The sequence below is a fragment of the Pelophylax lessonae genome (assembly GCF_965119305.1).
Source record: "Pelophylax lessonae genome assembly, chromosome: 1".
Lineage (NCBI taxonomy): Eukaryota > Metazoa > Chordata > Amphibia > Anura > Ranidae > Pelophylax > Pelophylax lessonae.
The window spans coordinates 231,208,201-231,222,006 of NC_138768.1; the positions used below are offsets into that span (position 1 = coordinate 231,208,201).

At 44.3% G+C, this 13,806-nt stretch overlaps 1 protein-coding gene across 1 annotated transcript in view; it reads right to left on the reverse strand.

The window, feature by feature from the left end:
• The window catches only part of LOC309544739 (uncharacterized protein), a 368,721-nt gene that overhangs the window by 188,032 nt on the left and 166,883 nt on the right, over positions 1-13,806 (reverse strand). The window contains exon 21 of the mRNA XM_082243716.1: positions 1,482-1,599. Within this exon, the coding sequence (XP_082099842.1) occupies positions 1,482-1,599 (118 nt within the window). The remainder of the gene's footprint in view (positions 1-1,481; positions 1,600-13,806) is intronic.

Here is a 13,806-nt window from a genome sequence, read left to right on the forward strand (position 1 = left end):
GCACCCGCATGCAAGTCCGGAGGGATGAAAACCTGCCGGAGAGCAGGAGGCGAATTGCAGCCTGCAGTTTCAGGAGCTTGTCCAGAGAAAAGAGCGCTCTGGCTAAGGCCAAGCCCAGAGTCAGACCCAGATAGTCCAGCTTTGTGGATGGAACCAGAGCAGACTTCTGAAAATTCAGAATCCAGCCCAACTCGCTCAGAGTTCATATAGTAATATCCAGGTTTTGTACAAGAGCAGTAGGAGACTCTGCTCACAGAAAGAGGTCATCCAGTAGCCCAGTACCGCGATCCCCCGTTGGTGCAACAATGCTAGCACCGGGGCTAACACCTTTGGATTTTTGCTAACCCGTCGCCTGAAAGCTACCTCCACCAGGGACACTAAGGGCTCCAGGACCGCCATCAGTGCATCGATGGACGTTTGGGACCCGGAGGACCCTGCAGCCTCAGAGAGGGGATCAGGTAGGGGGATATGCTCCAAAGACTCCATGAGTCACCAGAGGGACCCCACAAAGTGTAAAACACTGCAAAGGGACAACCCCCTCCGCGCAGGCAGCACCACCTGGCCGCCAGTCACAAAGCACCAAGCGATCCTTTAGCAGAGGGCCCCACCAGACTCACCACCCAGCAGAAACCAGACACCGCAGCCACCAGGAGAATCTGCACTGCACGTGCGGCGATCAGAAAGTAAAAGGATCCAGGAGTCAGCACCAGGGGATGAGGGGGGGCTCCCACTGCCAAAATGGCCGCCCACAGGTTTTGTATTGCCCTGCCATTTTAGCACTTCAAGACCTGAGATAGATAGTCAGAAAGTAAAAGCTGCGTAAATTCTAGTATATACACATTAGTTTGTAGACGCTGCAACTTTTGCGCAAATCAATAAACTTTTTTTTTTTAAAGACATGTAGCTAAATACATTTTGGCCTAAACGTATGAAAAAAATTGAGTTTATTGGATATTTTTTTATAAGAAAAATTAGAACATCTTATTTTTTTCTCAAAATTTTCGGCCTTTTTTTGTTTAGATTGCAAAAAATAAAAACCGCAGAATCAAATATCACCAAAAGAAAGCTCTATTTGTGGGGAAAAAAAAGGACATAAATTTAGTTTGGGTACATAACTGCATGACTGCGCAATTACCAGTTAAATTCACGCAGTGCCAAATTGCAAAAAATGGCCTGGTCATTAAGAGGGTAAAACCTTCCGGTCCAGAAGTGGTTAATACTTTTCTTACATTTTCAAGTCCATTTTGAATGCAGACTAGACCTGGGGACAATACACCATAGAAGGCAGTCACTGAAGAAAACAGATCACAAACAGCTGAAAGATCTCTTCCAGATGGAAGATCTTGTTATATGTTTATCTAATTTTCTGTAATACGTTTAGCTGATCCTTGTTATAGGTTAAGACCTGTCCATACATCTGGATTCCATACAACTAATTGTAGGTAGCAAAATACACATTACTATTTAATACCAGCACTTACTTCTTTCCGAAGTCTTTCCAGTTCTTTGTCTTTTTCAGTGACCGAAGCACTGGTACTGGAGAGAGACTTCTGTAGAGAGGACTTCTCTTCATCAAACTCTTTCTTAAGAATAGATTCTCTGTGTAAAGCAAAGTAAAAAACCAAACAAGAAAGTAGTAACTAGAGAACATATCAAAGCAAAGTAAAAAAACAAACAAGAAAGTAGTAACTAGAGAACATTTTCTTGTAGTAAACTCTAAATGGTTCCATTAGGACTGCAAGTAATACTCCAAATGAAAGCTGTAAAGATTCTGATATATGCAGCCAGGCATTTGGGGTGGAGGGGAAGCATTGGTATCCATCTCGGTCCTGTGTCTTTTGGCCCAATAGAAAACACTTCTGGATAAAGGTCTTCCGGATCTGTGTGCCAAACAGAAGATTTCCCAATGAAAACTCTAGTCCAGGGATCCTCAAACTCTGGCCCTCAAGCTGTTGCGGAAATACACATCCCATGAGGCATTGTAAAATTCTGACATGCACAGACATGACTAGGCATGATGGGAATTGTAGTTCCTATAACAAATGGAGGGCCATAGTTTGAAGACCCGTGTCTAGTCTCTATCTAAACAGATAGTTGCAGACAGCAGGAGGGCCTAAAATATTGGGGCAAAGAATGCTAAACAGATTAACACCATTGCCTCCACTCACTTCCTGGATGACAATTCATTTTAAAAGGAGCTTTATAAAACGTTTCTAAATATAGATCCTGTGGAAAACAAAAGGGTAAATCACATTTACATACCTTGAAAAGACATTAAAAAATACAAAACAGATTTATACATTTTAGATCAATTACAGTTGAAATCTTTTAGTGGAATTACCAAGAGACACACAATAACATGCACAGCTTTACTGCACAATAAGCATGCAAAGCATTGGGTATGATGATGGAAGGATCAGCTGGTCCTCTTCAGCTGTATTAATAATGCTGAAATGTATCTCCTGCCAGTGGAATTATACCCACAAAATTTCAGTCTGTGGCAGCTTTCCACTTGCTCAGTATAGTAAAGCTATGTGATAACTTCACAGGGAAAAAAAGGTAGTACTGCAAAAACGTATTCTGAAAGTACATTCTGATACTAAAAAAAAAAAAAAAAAAAAAAAAAGTAGTTTTAAGAAATAACTGGTCATTTTATTTCAGATTTTCTTTCATATTTTGAAAGTACTAACTACATGCAAACACTTGGGTTTTATTAAATTAAAATGTGACTAATATGATTCATTTTCAAAGACGTGATCAGTCACATAGTTGGCTAAAATGATAGTACTATCCCTGTGATCCCTAAATACTGGTGAAAAATTCAAGACCTTGATTTCCAATACATGAAACACAATGCCATATTAAATAAAGTAAAAAGAAGCAACATACTGATGGCTTGGCACATGTACACAAAAAGTTAGAGTAGCAAGTGGAGAATCTAAACTTTGGTGTCCACAACCTGTGAACACACGTACTATACTAAATCCCTGTATCAGGCAAGGTTTCTTTTAGGCAACAGTTAATTTATTTAGTCAGAATAGGATTATTGGATTAGGTCTATTCATCCTTTACAGAAGATGTCAAGAAGAATTTAAGTTGTAGCACAAATAATCAGAGGTAACATTAGACCCTTCTGTGCCTCAGATGTTTTAATTATACTGTCTGAAAATATGTGGAATGTATATGAAAGCATAAATGGTTACGACAGAAGAAGAGGAAATCAAGAAGGATGCATACTGGATTCAGGTGTTCATAGCGCCTTTTTGCTGTATTAGAAGATAAGGCAACTTGAATGGAGAGCACATCACCTGATTTACCATTACTACATTTCTTTGGCTCTCCATCGACAGCTGGGAGACAATTCCCAGCATGCTCAACTTAGCCTAAACCTACTCTGCTGGGTCAAAGATTCTTCTCTTATTACTCAAACACATTCAGTAACAAAACAAGTACCTTACTGTGTTACTGGGTAAGCTTAAAAATGCAAGATAACAAAGACCATATGTTAGAAAATGTGAATAGAGAAATATATGATATACAAGTAGGAAAAATGTGGAAAGTTCCTTTTTGGTTGGAAAAATAATTGCAGCTTAATTTTTCTTTTACAAAAACAAAAAGCAAGACACTTTGGGACATATGCAGCCAAAATACATACAACAATGCTGTACTAAAAAAATATGAAATAAAAAAATAAAACTATTTGTTGTAACGGGGATAGACTTTCTTCAGTCTTACCATTAAAAGACACACAGATATAGCAAAGGAAGCAAAAAGTAGAAAGGGAGAAAGGAATGGGATGAGCATTGATTAGCAGCGCAAGCTGAAACACAGCAGGACAGTTTGCAATCCACAAAGTTTCAGTTACAGGATAATAATTCAATGTAATACAAAGGTTTGTAAAATTACCGTGGTCATTTAGTACTTATTTGTTGGACCTTGCTATACACAGATGAAGGCCAACAATAGAAATACATTTTTAAGAAATTCAAATTGATACCTTTTTTCTAGCTAAATTGAATGCACCTATTACTGCATTGCATTAAACCCATAACATTACATAGATGACAATTTCTACTCCATATGAAAAGTGGATTTCCTACACTAAGTGCCACCATCCAAAACTAGTTCTAACATTTTTTATTGTTTCAAGTCCTAATGTTTATCCAAACTAAATGCATTTATATAGTGCATTCATAAAGTATTCAGACCCCCTTCACTTTTTTCAATTTATGTTATGTTGCAGTCTGTTGTTTAAACTAATTTTTTTCTCATTAATCACTTAAGGACCAAGCCTATTTCTGACACATGTTGTTTACAAGATAAAATCAGTATTTTTTAGCTAGAAAATCATTTAAACCCCCCCCCAAAAAAAAAAACAATATATAAATATATATATTTTTTTAGCAAAGACTCTGGAGAATAAAATGGTGGGCAATGCAATATTTTTTGTCACGCCGTATTTGGGCAGCGGTCTTTTAAACGCAATTTTTTGGGAAAAAACAAATTTCACTGCATTTTAAAAAAACGAAACAGTAAAGTTAGCCCAATTTTTGTGTATTGTGAAAGATGATGTCACGCCGAGTAAAAAGATACCAAACATGTTATGGTTTAAAATTGCTCACACTCGTGGAATGGCAACAAACTACGGTACTTAATCTCCATAGGCAACGCTTTAAATATTTTTAACGGTTACCAGTTTAGAGTTACAGAGTAGGTCTTTTTCTAGAGTTATTGCTCTGGCGATCGCGGTGATACCTCACGTGTGGTTTGAACACCGTTTTCATTTGTGGGCCTGACTTACATTTGTGTTTTCTTTTGTGCGCGAGCTCTCGGCGACGGAGACGCTGCTTTTTAAAAAAAAAAAAAAAACTTTTTTTCCCTATTTTATTTAATTTTAGTACTGTTTAAAAAAAATAAATAAATAAAAAATCTAAACAAAATGTAAACATCCCTTGTGACAGTAATAGGCAGGGACAGGTTCTCTTTATGGAGGGATTGGGGGTCTAAGAGACCCCAGACCCCTCCACTGCACTTCAAAGTGACAGTTTTTTTTAAATTTGGCACGGTTAGCTGTCGAGTAAACCGGAAGTGGCATCATGCCGCCGCTTCCAGGTTACTACAGCGGAGACCTGATCAAAGCCAAATCCGGCTTTGTTTGGGACTCCAACCAGCCGGCGAACATCCCGGCTGGTTACTCGGGTCTCTCGGTGGGACAGGAGATCCGGGCAGAGCCGCAGAAAGGTAGCAAGAGGGGGAAACATCTGATGGGAAGAGCACCCTCTGATCCTGTAGCAGGATCAGGGGGGTGCAGTTCGCATTCTCAGAGAGGATCCTCAGACCTCTTATCACTTTACTATCTTATATGGAGTTATCCCTGTCGCATAGTGATCAATCTTCCTCCTAATCCCTCCTGTGCCCTCCATCATTCCTGTGACTTGGTTGACAAGCATTCATGTCACCTACCCCGGGGCTCTTTAAGGGACCTTCGTGGAGAGAACCGGGAACTATCACCTTTACCCTTTACCCCCCCCCCCTTTTTTTTGTCCTGGAACACATCTGCTCTCCCAACATGCTCATAGTGTCTCTACGGTCAGCTTGAAATAAGAATGTACGCACGCTATCTCCTTACGTTACACCCCAGATGAAGGGTACCCTGAAACGCGACTTATTAAATGCAATACTTTTTATGATATTGATGTTTTCAGTGATTTTTGCCTTTAAAGTCCCACTTTATAGGGGGGGGGGGGGGGATCATTGTTGTTTTGTGTTACCGCCGGCTCCAAAGAATGGTAATCATCCCAGTACAACCACTTCTCCGAGCCGATTTACAGGTACGTCGATTCGCGGGAAGTGGTTAATCTACACTCAATACCCCAAAATAAGAAAGTTAAAACAGAATTTTACAAATTTTTTAACTTAATAAAACAAAAAAATATGGAAATATCACATGTACTTAAGTATTTAGACCCTTTACTCTGTACTTTGTTGAAGCACCTTTGGCAGCAATTGGATTGGGGGAAACTTCTGTCATTCTTTGCAAATCCTCTCAAGCTCAGTCATGTTGGATGGGGACCATCGGTTGACAGCCATTTTCAGGTCTCTCTGGAGACCTTCAATAGGGTTCAAGTCTGGGCTGTAGCTGGGCCACTCTAGGACATTCAGAGTTCTCCCGAAGTTACCACTATGTTATCTTGGCTGTGTGCTTAGGAAAGTTGTCATGTTGGCAAGTGAACCTTTGGTCCAGCCTCAGGTCCTGAGCGCTGTGGAACAGATTTACATAGAAGAAATCTCTGTACTTTGCTTCATTCAGCTTCTCTTCAACCCTAATCAGTCCCCCAATCCCTGCTGCTGAAAAACACCCCCACAGCATGATGCTGCCACCACCATGCTTCACTGCTGGGATGGTATTGGGCAGGAGATGAGAGGTGCCTGGTTGCCTCCAGACATAATGTTTAGAATTGAGGCCAATGCGTTCAATCTTGGTATCATCAGAACAGAGAACCATGTTTATCACAGTCAGAGTCCTTCAGGTACTTTTTTTTCAAACCCCAAGTGGGTTTTCATTTGTTTTGCAAATGGAGAGGCTTCTGTCTAGCCATTCTGTCATAAAGCGCAGATCAGTGGAGGGCTGCAGTGATAGTTGTCCTTCTGCGACTTTGCCCATCTCCACACAGGTTCTAAGAAACTCAGTCAAAGTGGCCATTGGGTTCTTAGTCACCTCTCTTACTAAGGCCCTTATCCTCTGATTGTTCAGTTTGGCTGGGCGACCAGCTCTTGGAAGAATCCTTACTGTGTCAAACTTCTTCCATTTATGAGGCCATTGTACTCTTCAGAACCTTCAGTGCAGCAGACTTTAGTAGCCTTTCCTAGATCTGTGCCTTGCAATGAGCTCTGCAGGCAGTTCATTTGACCTCATGGCTTTTGCTCGGATACGATATGCATTGTAAACAGTGAGACCCTTTACAGAAGGTCTCTGCATCAATCAAGAGAAATGGGAGGCACCTGAGCTAAATTTTAAGGGTTATTGCAAAAGGTCTGAATACCTATGCCAATGTGATATTTCAGTTTTCCCTTTTTCATACATTTGCAGACATTTTTAAAATTCTGTCTTCACTTTGCAATTATGGGGTACGGAGTGTAAATTAATAAGAAAAAAAAAATGTAAGCTGTAGTATCAGGCTGCAACATACCAGAATTGATAAAGTGAAGGGGGTGTTAATATAGCAGGCTATTCTGCCTTGTTTTTACCTAGTGATACTGCCAATAACCCACTTCCTGTGCTAAGGTGACACTCACTGTACTGCAACTATGGAGGAGCATGGTTTTCACCCTAGGCTTGGACTTGATTTGGACTACAAAAACAAACCTCTCTTCATTCTCATTACATAGGGGAGGTGGCATTTTTGAATTCACAGAAGATAGCTAGTAAAGTTAAACATGGTTTAAGATTTCAGTTCATTGTACAGGAATTTACAAGAACAGAAGATTTATGACCGAACAAACAGGCATTTTTGCACTTGCATAAAATGGACTTCTCATGGGGGAAAAAAAAAAAACCAAACAAACACACACAGCTAAGGCCCGGTAAGCTGGTAACCTTACCAGACTGGTAGACCCCTTTTACACAGCCTTTCACATGGCCAGGTTGTTGTTGCTTCCGCATTCTGCAGATTCTTGCTGCAGGAATGACCAGGTTATGCGATTAGCATCAGCCGCTCAGCCCATTTAAACGAAATGCGGTTGAGTCATGGTTTTACCGCCCCTAATCCCTACCGCCTTTATGTGCAGAGACAACAGCCAAAAGGTGTACACATGACGCAGCAGGAATTGAGCCCCCTGTTGCTTTTGGTGGGTGCTACCGCCTGCCAATCACGACGACCCATTAAAATAAATAGGGCCACTCTGCAAGTGCCCCGCAACTGCATGCTGGGATCCAAGGGGTTAATGCAGGTGGTGAGAAAGCAACACAACGCTGCCTGCTTTTACCCCTTGTTTGCTGTACTGCACAAGGTTGCAGGGCACTCGCAGAGTGGCCTCATTCACTTGAATGGGTCAAGCTTGGCAGGTGCTACACCCACCAACCATGACAGTGGGTATCACATTTCAGGCCACTTTTCAATTTATTTTTTTCATTCCTGGTGGCTCCACTACCTTTCTAGCTATGGTCAAAATGACCTGCCCTGCTCCTGCAGCCCCCTGGGGAACCCCTGTCACATGGCCCAAGAGGCTGCAGAGCTCATTCACAGAATGGTGAATGGGGGCCTGCCTAAACCCAGAGGAGGAAGATGGCTAAAGAGAACCAAAATAACGACACAGAACACAGGCACAGACAACTGAACAGCGGATCTCTGCAATACAAGTCCGCTGGACAGGGGAGTACGTTTTGAATTTAACGCAACTTAGCAGGTCAGAGTAATGGGAGAGAGAAATGTAGGGGGGAGTTAAGTGGGAGTTGCCCACTAAGAGGCAAGGCTTATGAGAAAAGGAACAAGTGGAGAGTCTCTACTGATGCCTGTACAATAAAGTTTTGTACAGAATAGAAGTGGTATGCATCCTTTTGTTTACCACAGTAGGAAGAGATTAAGAGTTTTGCTGGCAATCATGACCAAAAGTTGAGTTTGGGTCCTGGAACAGTGATAGGGACATATAAGGAAGACTAACTGTATCTATAGATGAAAAAAGTAAAAAAACAAAAAAAAAAAAAAAAAAAAAAACTAGATTGAAGTCAGTTTACCATTTGTTAAAAAAAGCAAACAAAATAATTTGGCGATTTAGAACATGAGCGGAACAGTAGAAACAATAAGTGTCTTTTTACAACTGTATCCGCATAGGCTTTGTTTTGGTTAACATATAGATCATTTTAGACCAGATTAGTAAAAAAAAAATGGATTTTTGTAAAATCTTACCGTAAAATCCTTTTCTCTTAAGCTCATTGACAGACGTGGTCCTCGTTGATTAATAACAACTCGGGTTATACTGCCCTCTACAGGAGTAGGACTAGACAGGAAAGAAAACGTTCTGGCCACACCCTAGGGGCAGTCCCAGAGGGTATATCCTCTCACTTCCTGCTACAGCAAATCAGTTATGTCAAAAAGCAGTGTTTAGAGAATTTAACCAAACCCAACTCAAAAACAGAGGGGCGGGTACTACGTCTGTCAATGAGCTTAAGAGAAAAGGATTTTACGGTAAGGTTTTACAAAAATCAATTTTTCTCTGTCGCTCATTGACAGACATAGTCCTCGTTGATTAATAACAACTCGGGACGTCCCAAAGCAGTACCACAAATGAGGGGTGGGATAACAGAAATCAAAATCCAGAAGGCCCAACTGGAGCCAACCAGAAGCATCAAGGACTCATCGAGTAAAAAGATGAGACCTAAGTGAAAAACCCAACAAACCCTCGAGGTAGACCACCGGTCTCCTCAAATTGCGGCCTGCAGAACCTTGCGGCCAAAAGAGGCATCTGACGATGCCATCACATCAACTTTATAAAATGATGTAAAGGTATGCACCGACGATCAAGTCATCGCCTTGAAAACCTGGATCGCTGACGCCTGATGGCGGAAGACCCAGGAAACACTAGGCGCCCGAGTAGAGTGCGCCTTAACAGGGAACGGAAGATTCCGACCCTTAATAGAATAAGCCTGTACCACCGTCTGACTGGTCCATCTAGAGATGGTCGCGGCAGACACAGGCAACCCCCTTCTAGGGCTATTCGTGATCACAAAAAGTGAGTCCGTCTTACGAACCCAGTTCGTAGTAGTCAAGTGTACCCTGATTGTCTGAACCCCATCCAAGGAGTGTAATGCAAACTCCCAAGGATGGCTAGTCTTAGGACACGGGGAAGGTAACACAATATTTTTATTCAGATGAAAAACTCTGAAAACCACTTTAGGAAGGAAGGATGGATTCGGAAGAAGAACCACCTTATCCCTATGAACCACCAGATATGGGGAACGACAAGATAATGCGGCCAGTTCTGACACCCTGCGTGCAGAAGTAATGGCCACCAAGAAGGCCACCTTCTGGGATAATGTAAGCAAGGGAATCTCCCTAATATCTTCAAAGAGAAGTTTCTGAAGAACCGACCACACTAAATTAAGATCCCAGGGGGTAAGGGTGCACGCACTGGCGGAGCCAGATGTCGCACCCCCTGGATGGAATTCCGCACCAAGGAATGATTAGTCAAAAGTTTCTGAAAGAAGATTGCTAACGCTGAAACCTCACCCTTGATATGCTCAAGGACAGTTTCTGCTCAACCCCTTGTTGCAGACAGACCAAGATTCGGGTCACCGAATAGGTATGTGGGGGAAATCCAAGAGATTCACACCACGCCATATAAGACTTCCATGTGCTGGAAGTCGCTTTCCTTGCTTTAACTAGAGGTAGGAATAACTGAAGCTGACACTCCCTTGTCCTTCAGTACCTGGGTTTCTATGGCCAGGCCATTAAGCCAGCGATTGTAAAGCAAGATGGAAGATCGGTCCCTGAGACCGCAAATCCTCCCTGAGAGGAAGTCCCCAAGGAGCGTCCGCGACTAGCCTCACCAAGTCGGCGTACCAGGCTCGACGAGGTCAGTCCGGAATTTCCAGAATAACTGGAATTCCCTCCACCTCTATCCTGCGCAGAAGTTCCCGCAGTAACTTAGGAGGATGGAAGGCATGCCGTAGCTGAAACTGCCCCCACGGGGCGATCAGCATTTCTGCTGCGTCCGCTAGAGGATCGCGGGTGCGAGCTACAAACCTCCGCACCTTCCTGTTGAGCCAAGGTGCCAACAGATCCACATCCGGGGTGCCCCAATGAAGGGACAGCTAGTGAAAAACCTCTGGATGAAGAGGCCATATGCGATTAGATCCGAATCGGGCTGCTCGATCCAGTAAATCAGACAAAATCTGATCGCTCTCAGTTCTGATACCCTTATTGGTAACCTGGATACTGGTAACCTGGATACTATCGGAAGGAATGACTTCCCCTGGTTGAGCATCGGAGACTTCCTGGTCCGCTCGCTCAACCGGATCCGATTGTCCAGGGAATCGGAATTCTGATTCCATTAGAAAAGAATCTCCTTCAGGAGAATTCGGGTATGAGACTGGGTATACGGTACTGCCTCTAAGAAGGCCACCATCAGTCCCAGCCAATTGACGGACAGCAACATCCGAATTGTTGGCTGAACCTTCTGGAGTTTCTCCGCAAGGAGAAACTTTCTTGCCCAGGATGTATCCAACCTTAGGCCCAGATAGTTCAGTCTCCTGGTGGGAACCAGGGATGATCTTTGGGAAAGCGAAGAAAAACGTTGATGTCCTGCGATGATGGGGATATAAAGATAGGCATCCTAAATGTCTATGGACGCCAGGAAATCCCCCTGATGCAGGGAGGCCACCACTGTTCGGATGGACTCTATTTTTCCCCAAGTCCAGAAATTGGACGCACCTTGCCCTCTTTCCTGGGCATTGTGAACAGGTTCGAATAGAACCCCTGAAACCCTTAAATGTTAGAAGGGAAGAATCGCACCGGTGGAAGTGATCGAAACTTGATCCTGTATCCTGACCGTATGACCTCGCGAACCCCTTAGTCCGGGGTTCTGGCAAGCCATGGATCCGGAAACCGGTGAAGACCTCCCCCCACCCCAGAGATGGGTAGGGGTGCATCAGGCTGTATTTTTCAGGCTTGGCTGAGCCGGACTTTTTGTTTAGCCGACCAGCGCCCTTTGAAACCCCTCTAAAGGGGCTTTGGAGGGTTTCGCCTTATCGCCCGCCCTCACGGAACGAACAAACTCTTTATGAGCAGAAAGGGAAGGTCCTCGTTGGTTACGAGGTCCTCTTTATCCTAACAGTCTGTGGCAAGACAGCAGGTGGTACCGTCTATCCTTTAAAGAGGGATTCCTCAAACGGATAGCGCCTAGCCCTGCGTTAGGAAATAACAGGGGTTCGTTTCAAAACGACCCCATTTGGGTAAAGGAAAATCCTTCGCCCTTTTGGTAGGCTAACAAGTACCAAAAAGGAATTTAAGTCTCAGCTACCTCTGCCGGTGTAACCTCAAGACTAAAGGTTTCCCGGACGGACACAACTAGTGCATCCACCACTCTTGTGCTATGGCGGAGGCAGAAACGTTCTCCTCACTGCTGAGGAGACATTACCTGAGACAACAGCCCCATAAGAGGGACCTGCAGCTGCATAGACCAGCTCCGAATCCGTATCTGAAGTATCAGATAACAAATAGGGGTAGGCGGGGGTCGCTTCTTGACCCCCGTCCCTGACAGGCCACCTCCACCCCGGATACCAAAGACTCCAAAACTGCCGATAATGCATTAAAAACAAGTGGGGTACTGGAGGGTCCTGCGGCCACCTTGAGGGGATCAGGTGGGGATACCGATGCGGCAGGGTCAATGATTATACAAGACATTTGCCAGCGACAAAAAATGACAAAGTAAAAAATTTTTTTTTTTTTGTATCCCCCAGTCGCAACAGCGCCCCTCAGTGTTACCTGCCTTTTTGGACCCCACAGAGAGAGAGAGAGAGAGAGAGAGAGAGACCCCAAGGCTCATCCCTGATGCACAGAAGTTTTCATCAGCTTGCTCAGTGCTGTCCTGTTACAGACAGGAAGTCTTTGGCCCTTTTTCCTGGGTAAAGGAGGCGGCTCCGCCCCTTAACACGCCTTCCGGCGCCTCCCCCTGGCTCCACGAGGTGTTTGGTCACCTCAAACATGGCCACCCCCATGCTGGAGACACGAGGCTACGCCAATATGGCGGCCTCGTGTGCTCTGCAAGACAATGGCGGTGGCCTGTTAGGATAGCGGCGGTTTAGCAGCGGCCTGCGGGATGCTGTGTTCGGCCTAGCGGCCTGCGGGAGTGCATCGGCCCCCCAAACTTCACCCTGGATAGTGATCAGCCTGGCTGGCGGTACCGGACCCTGGCGGCCGCATGCGGTCCGTGGGCCGTCGGAAGGCAGTCTGCCCTTGCTGGAGGAATGCGATCTGGACTGCAGTTATACATGCATAGACATCGCCCTGTGAACACCTCTGACAGGTAGGATACCTTATGCTACCACAGTAATATTCTAGTACTGCCACTGACTTCAGTCATCTTTACAGTTTTGAAATGACATTAGATTGTCAGCTCCCAAACCAAGCCTCCTGGTTTCTTGTTCACAAAAATCACACTCAAATAGGGGGATGTGACATGTTATAGGATAGAGGGGAGACCCATCCTTACCATTTCAGAGAGGGGCCTGCGTTCACCACAAACCCGTCAGGGGGGGAGGGGGAACATACTACTCACCATACCGGAACCAGGCGGGCGCCAACTCCTGACAGTACCCCTCTCCACCGGGGTGGGAGGGCTGTCGACCAATACAGACGCCGTGACTCATGGTCATTGGCGTTTAAGCGAGACGTTTAACTCGCAGGGTCAGTCCCCGTCCAGTGGGACTATGTAGCGGCCGACCCAGCGCGGAGCTATGGCCTGCACGCGCTCGTAGGCTGAACTGGGGTGACCACTGGATCTCAACATCCAGCCCGTCGCCCAGTTCCAGCTTTCTTGCTTGAAGATCTCACAGGAACACTGGAGAAAAAAGCTGTCTAAAAAATCTTTCTAAGAAAAAAAAAAAATCCTGCCAGGACCGAAGATCCTAGCAAGGCATCTAGGTCCTTACTCCTAACTAGACAGAAAAAAACTGATTTGCTGTAGCAGGAAGTGAGAGCATATACCCTCTGGGACTGCCCCTAGGGTGTGGCCAGAACGTTTTCTTTCCTGTCTAGTCCTACTCCTGTAGAGGGCAGTATAACCCGAGTTGTTATTAATAAACGAGGA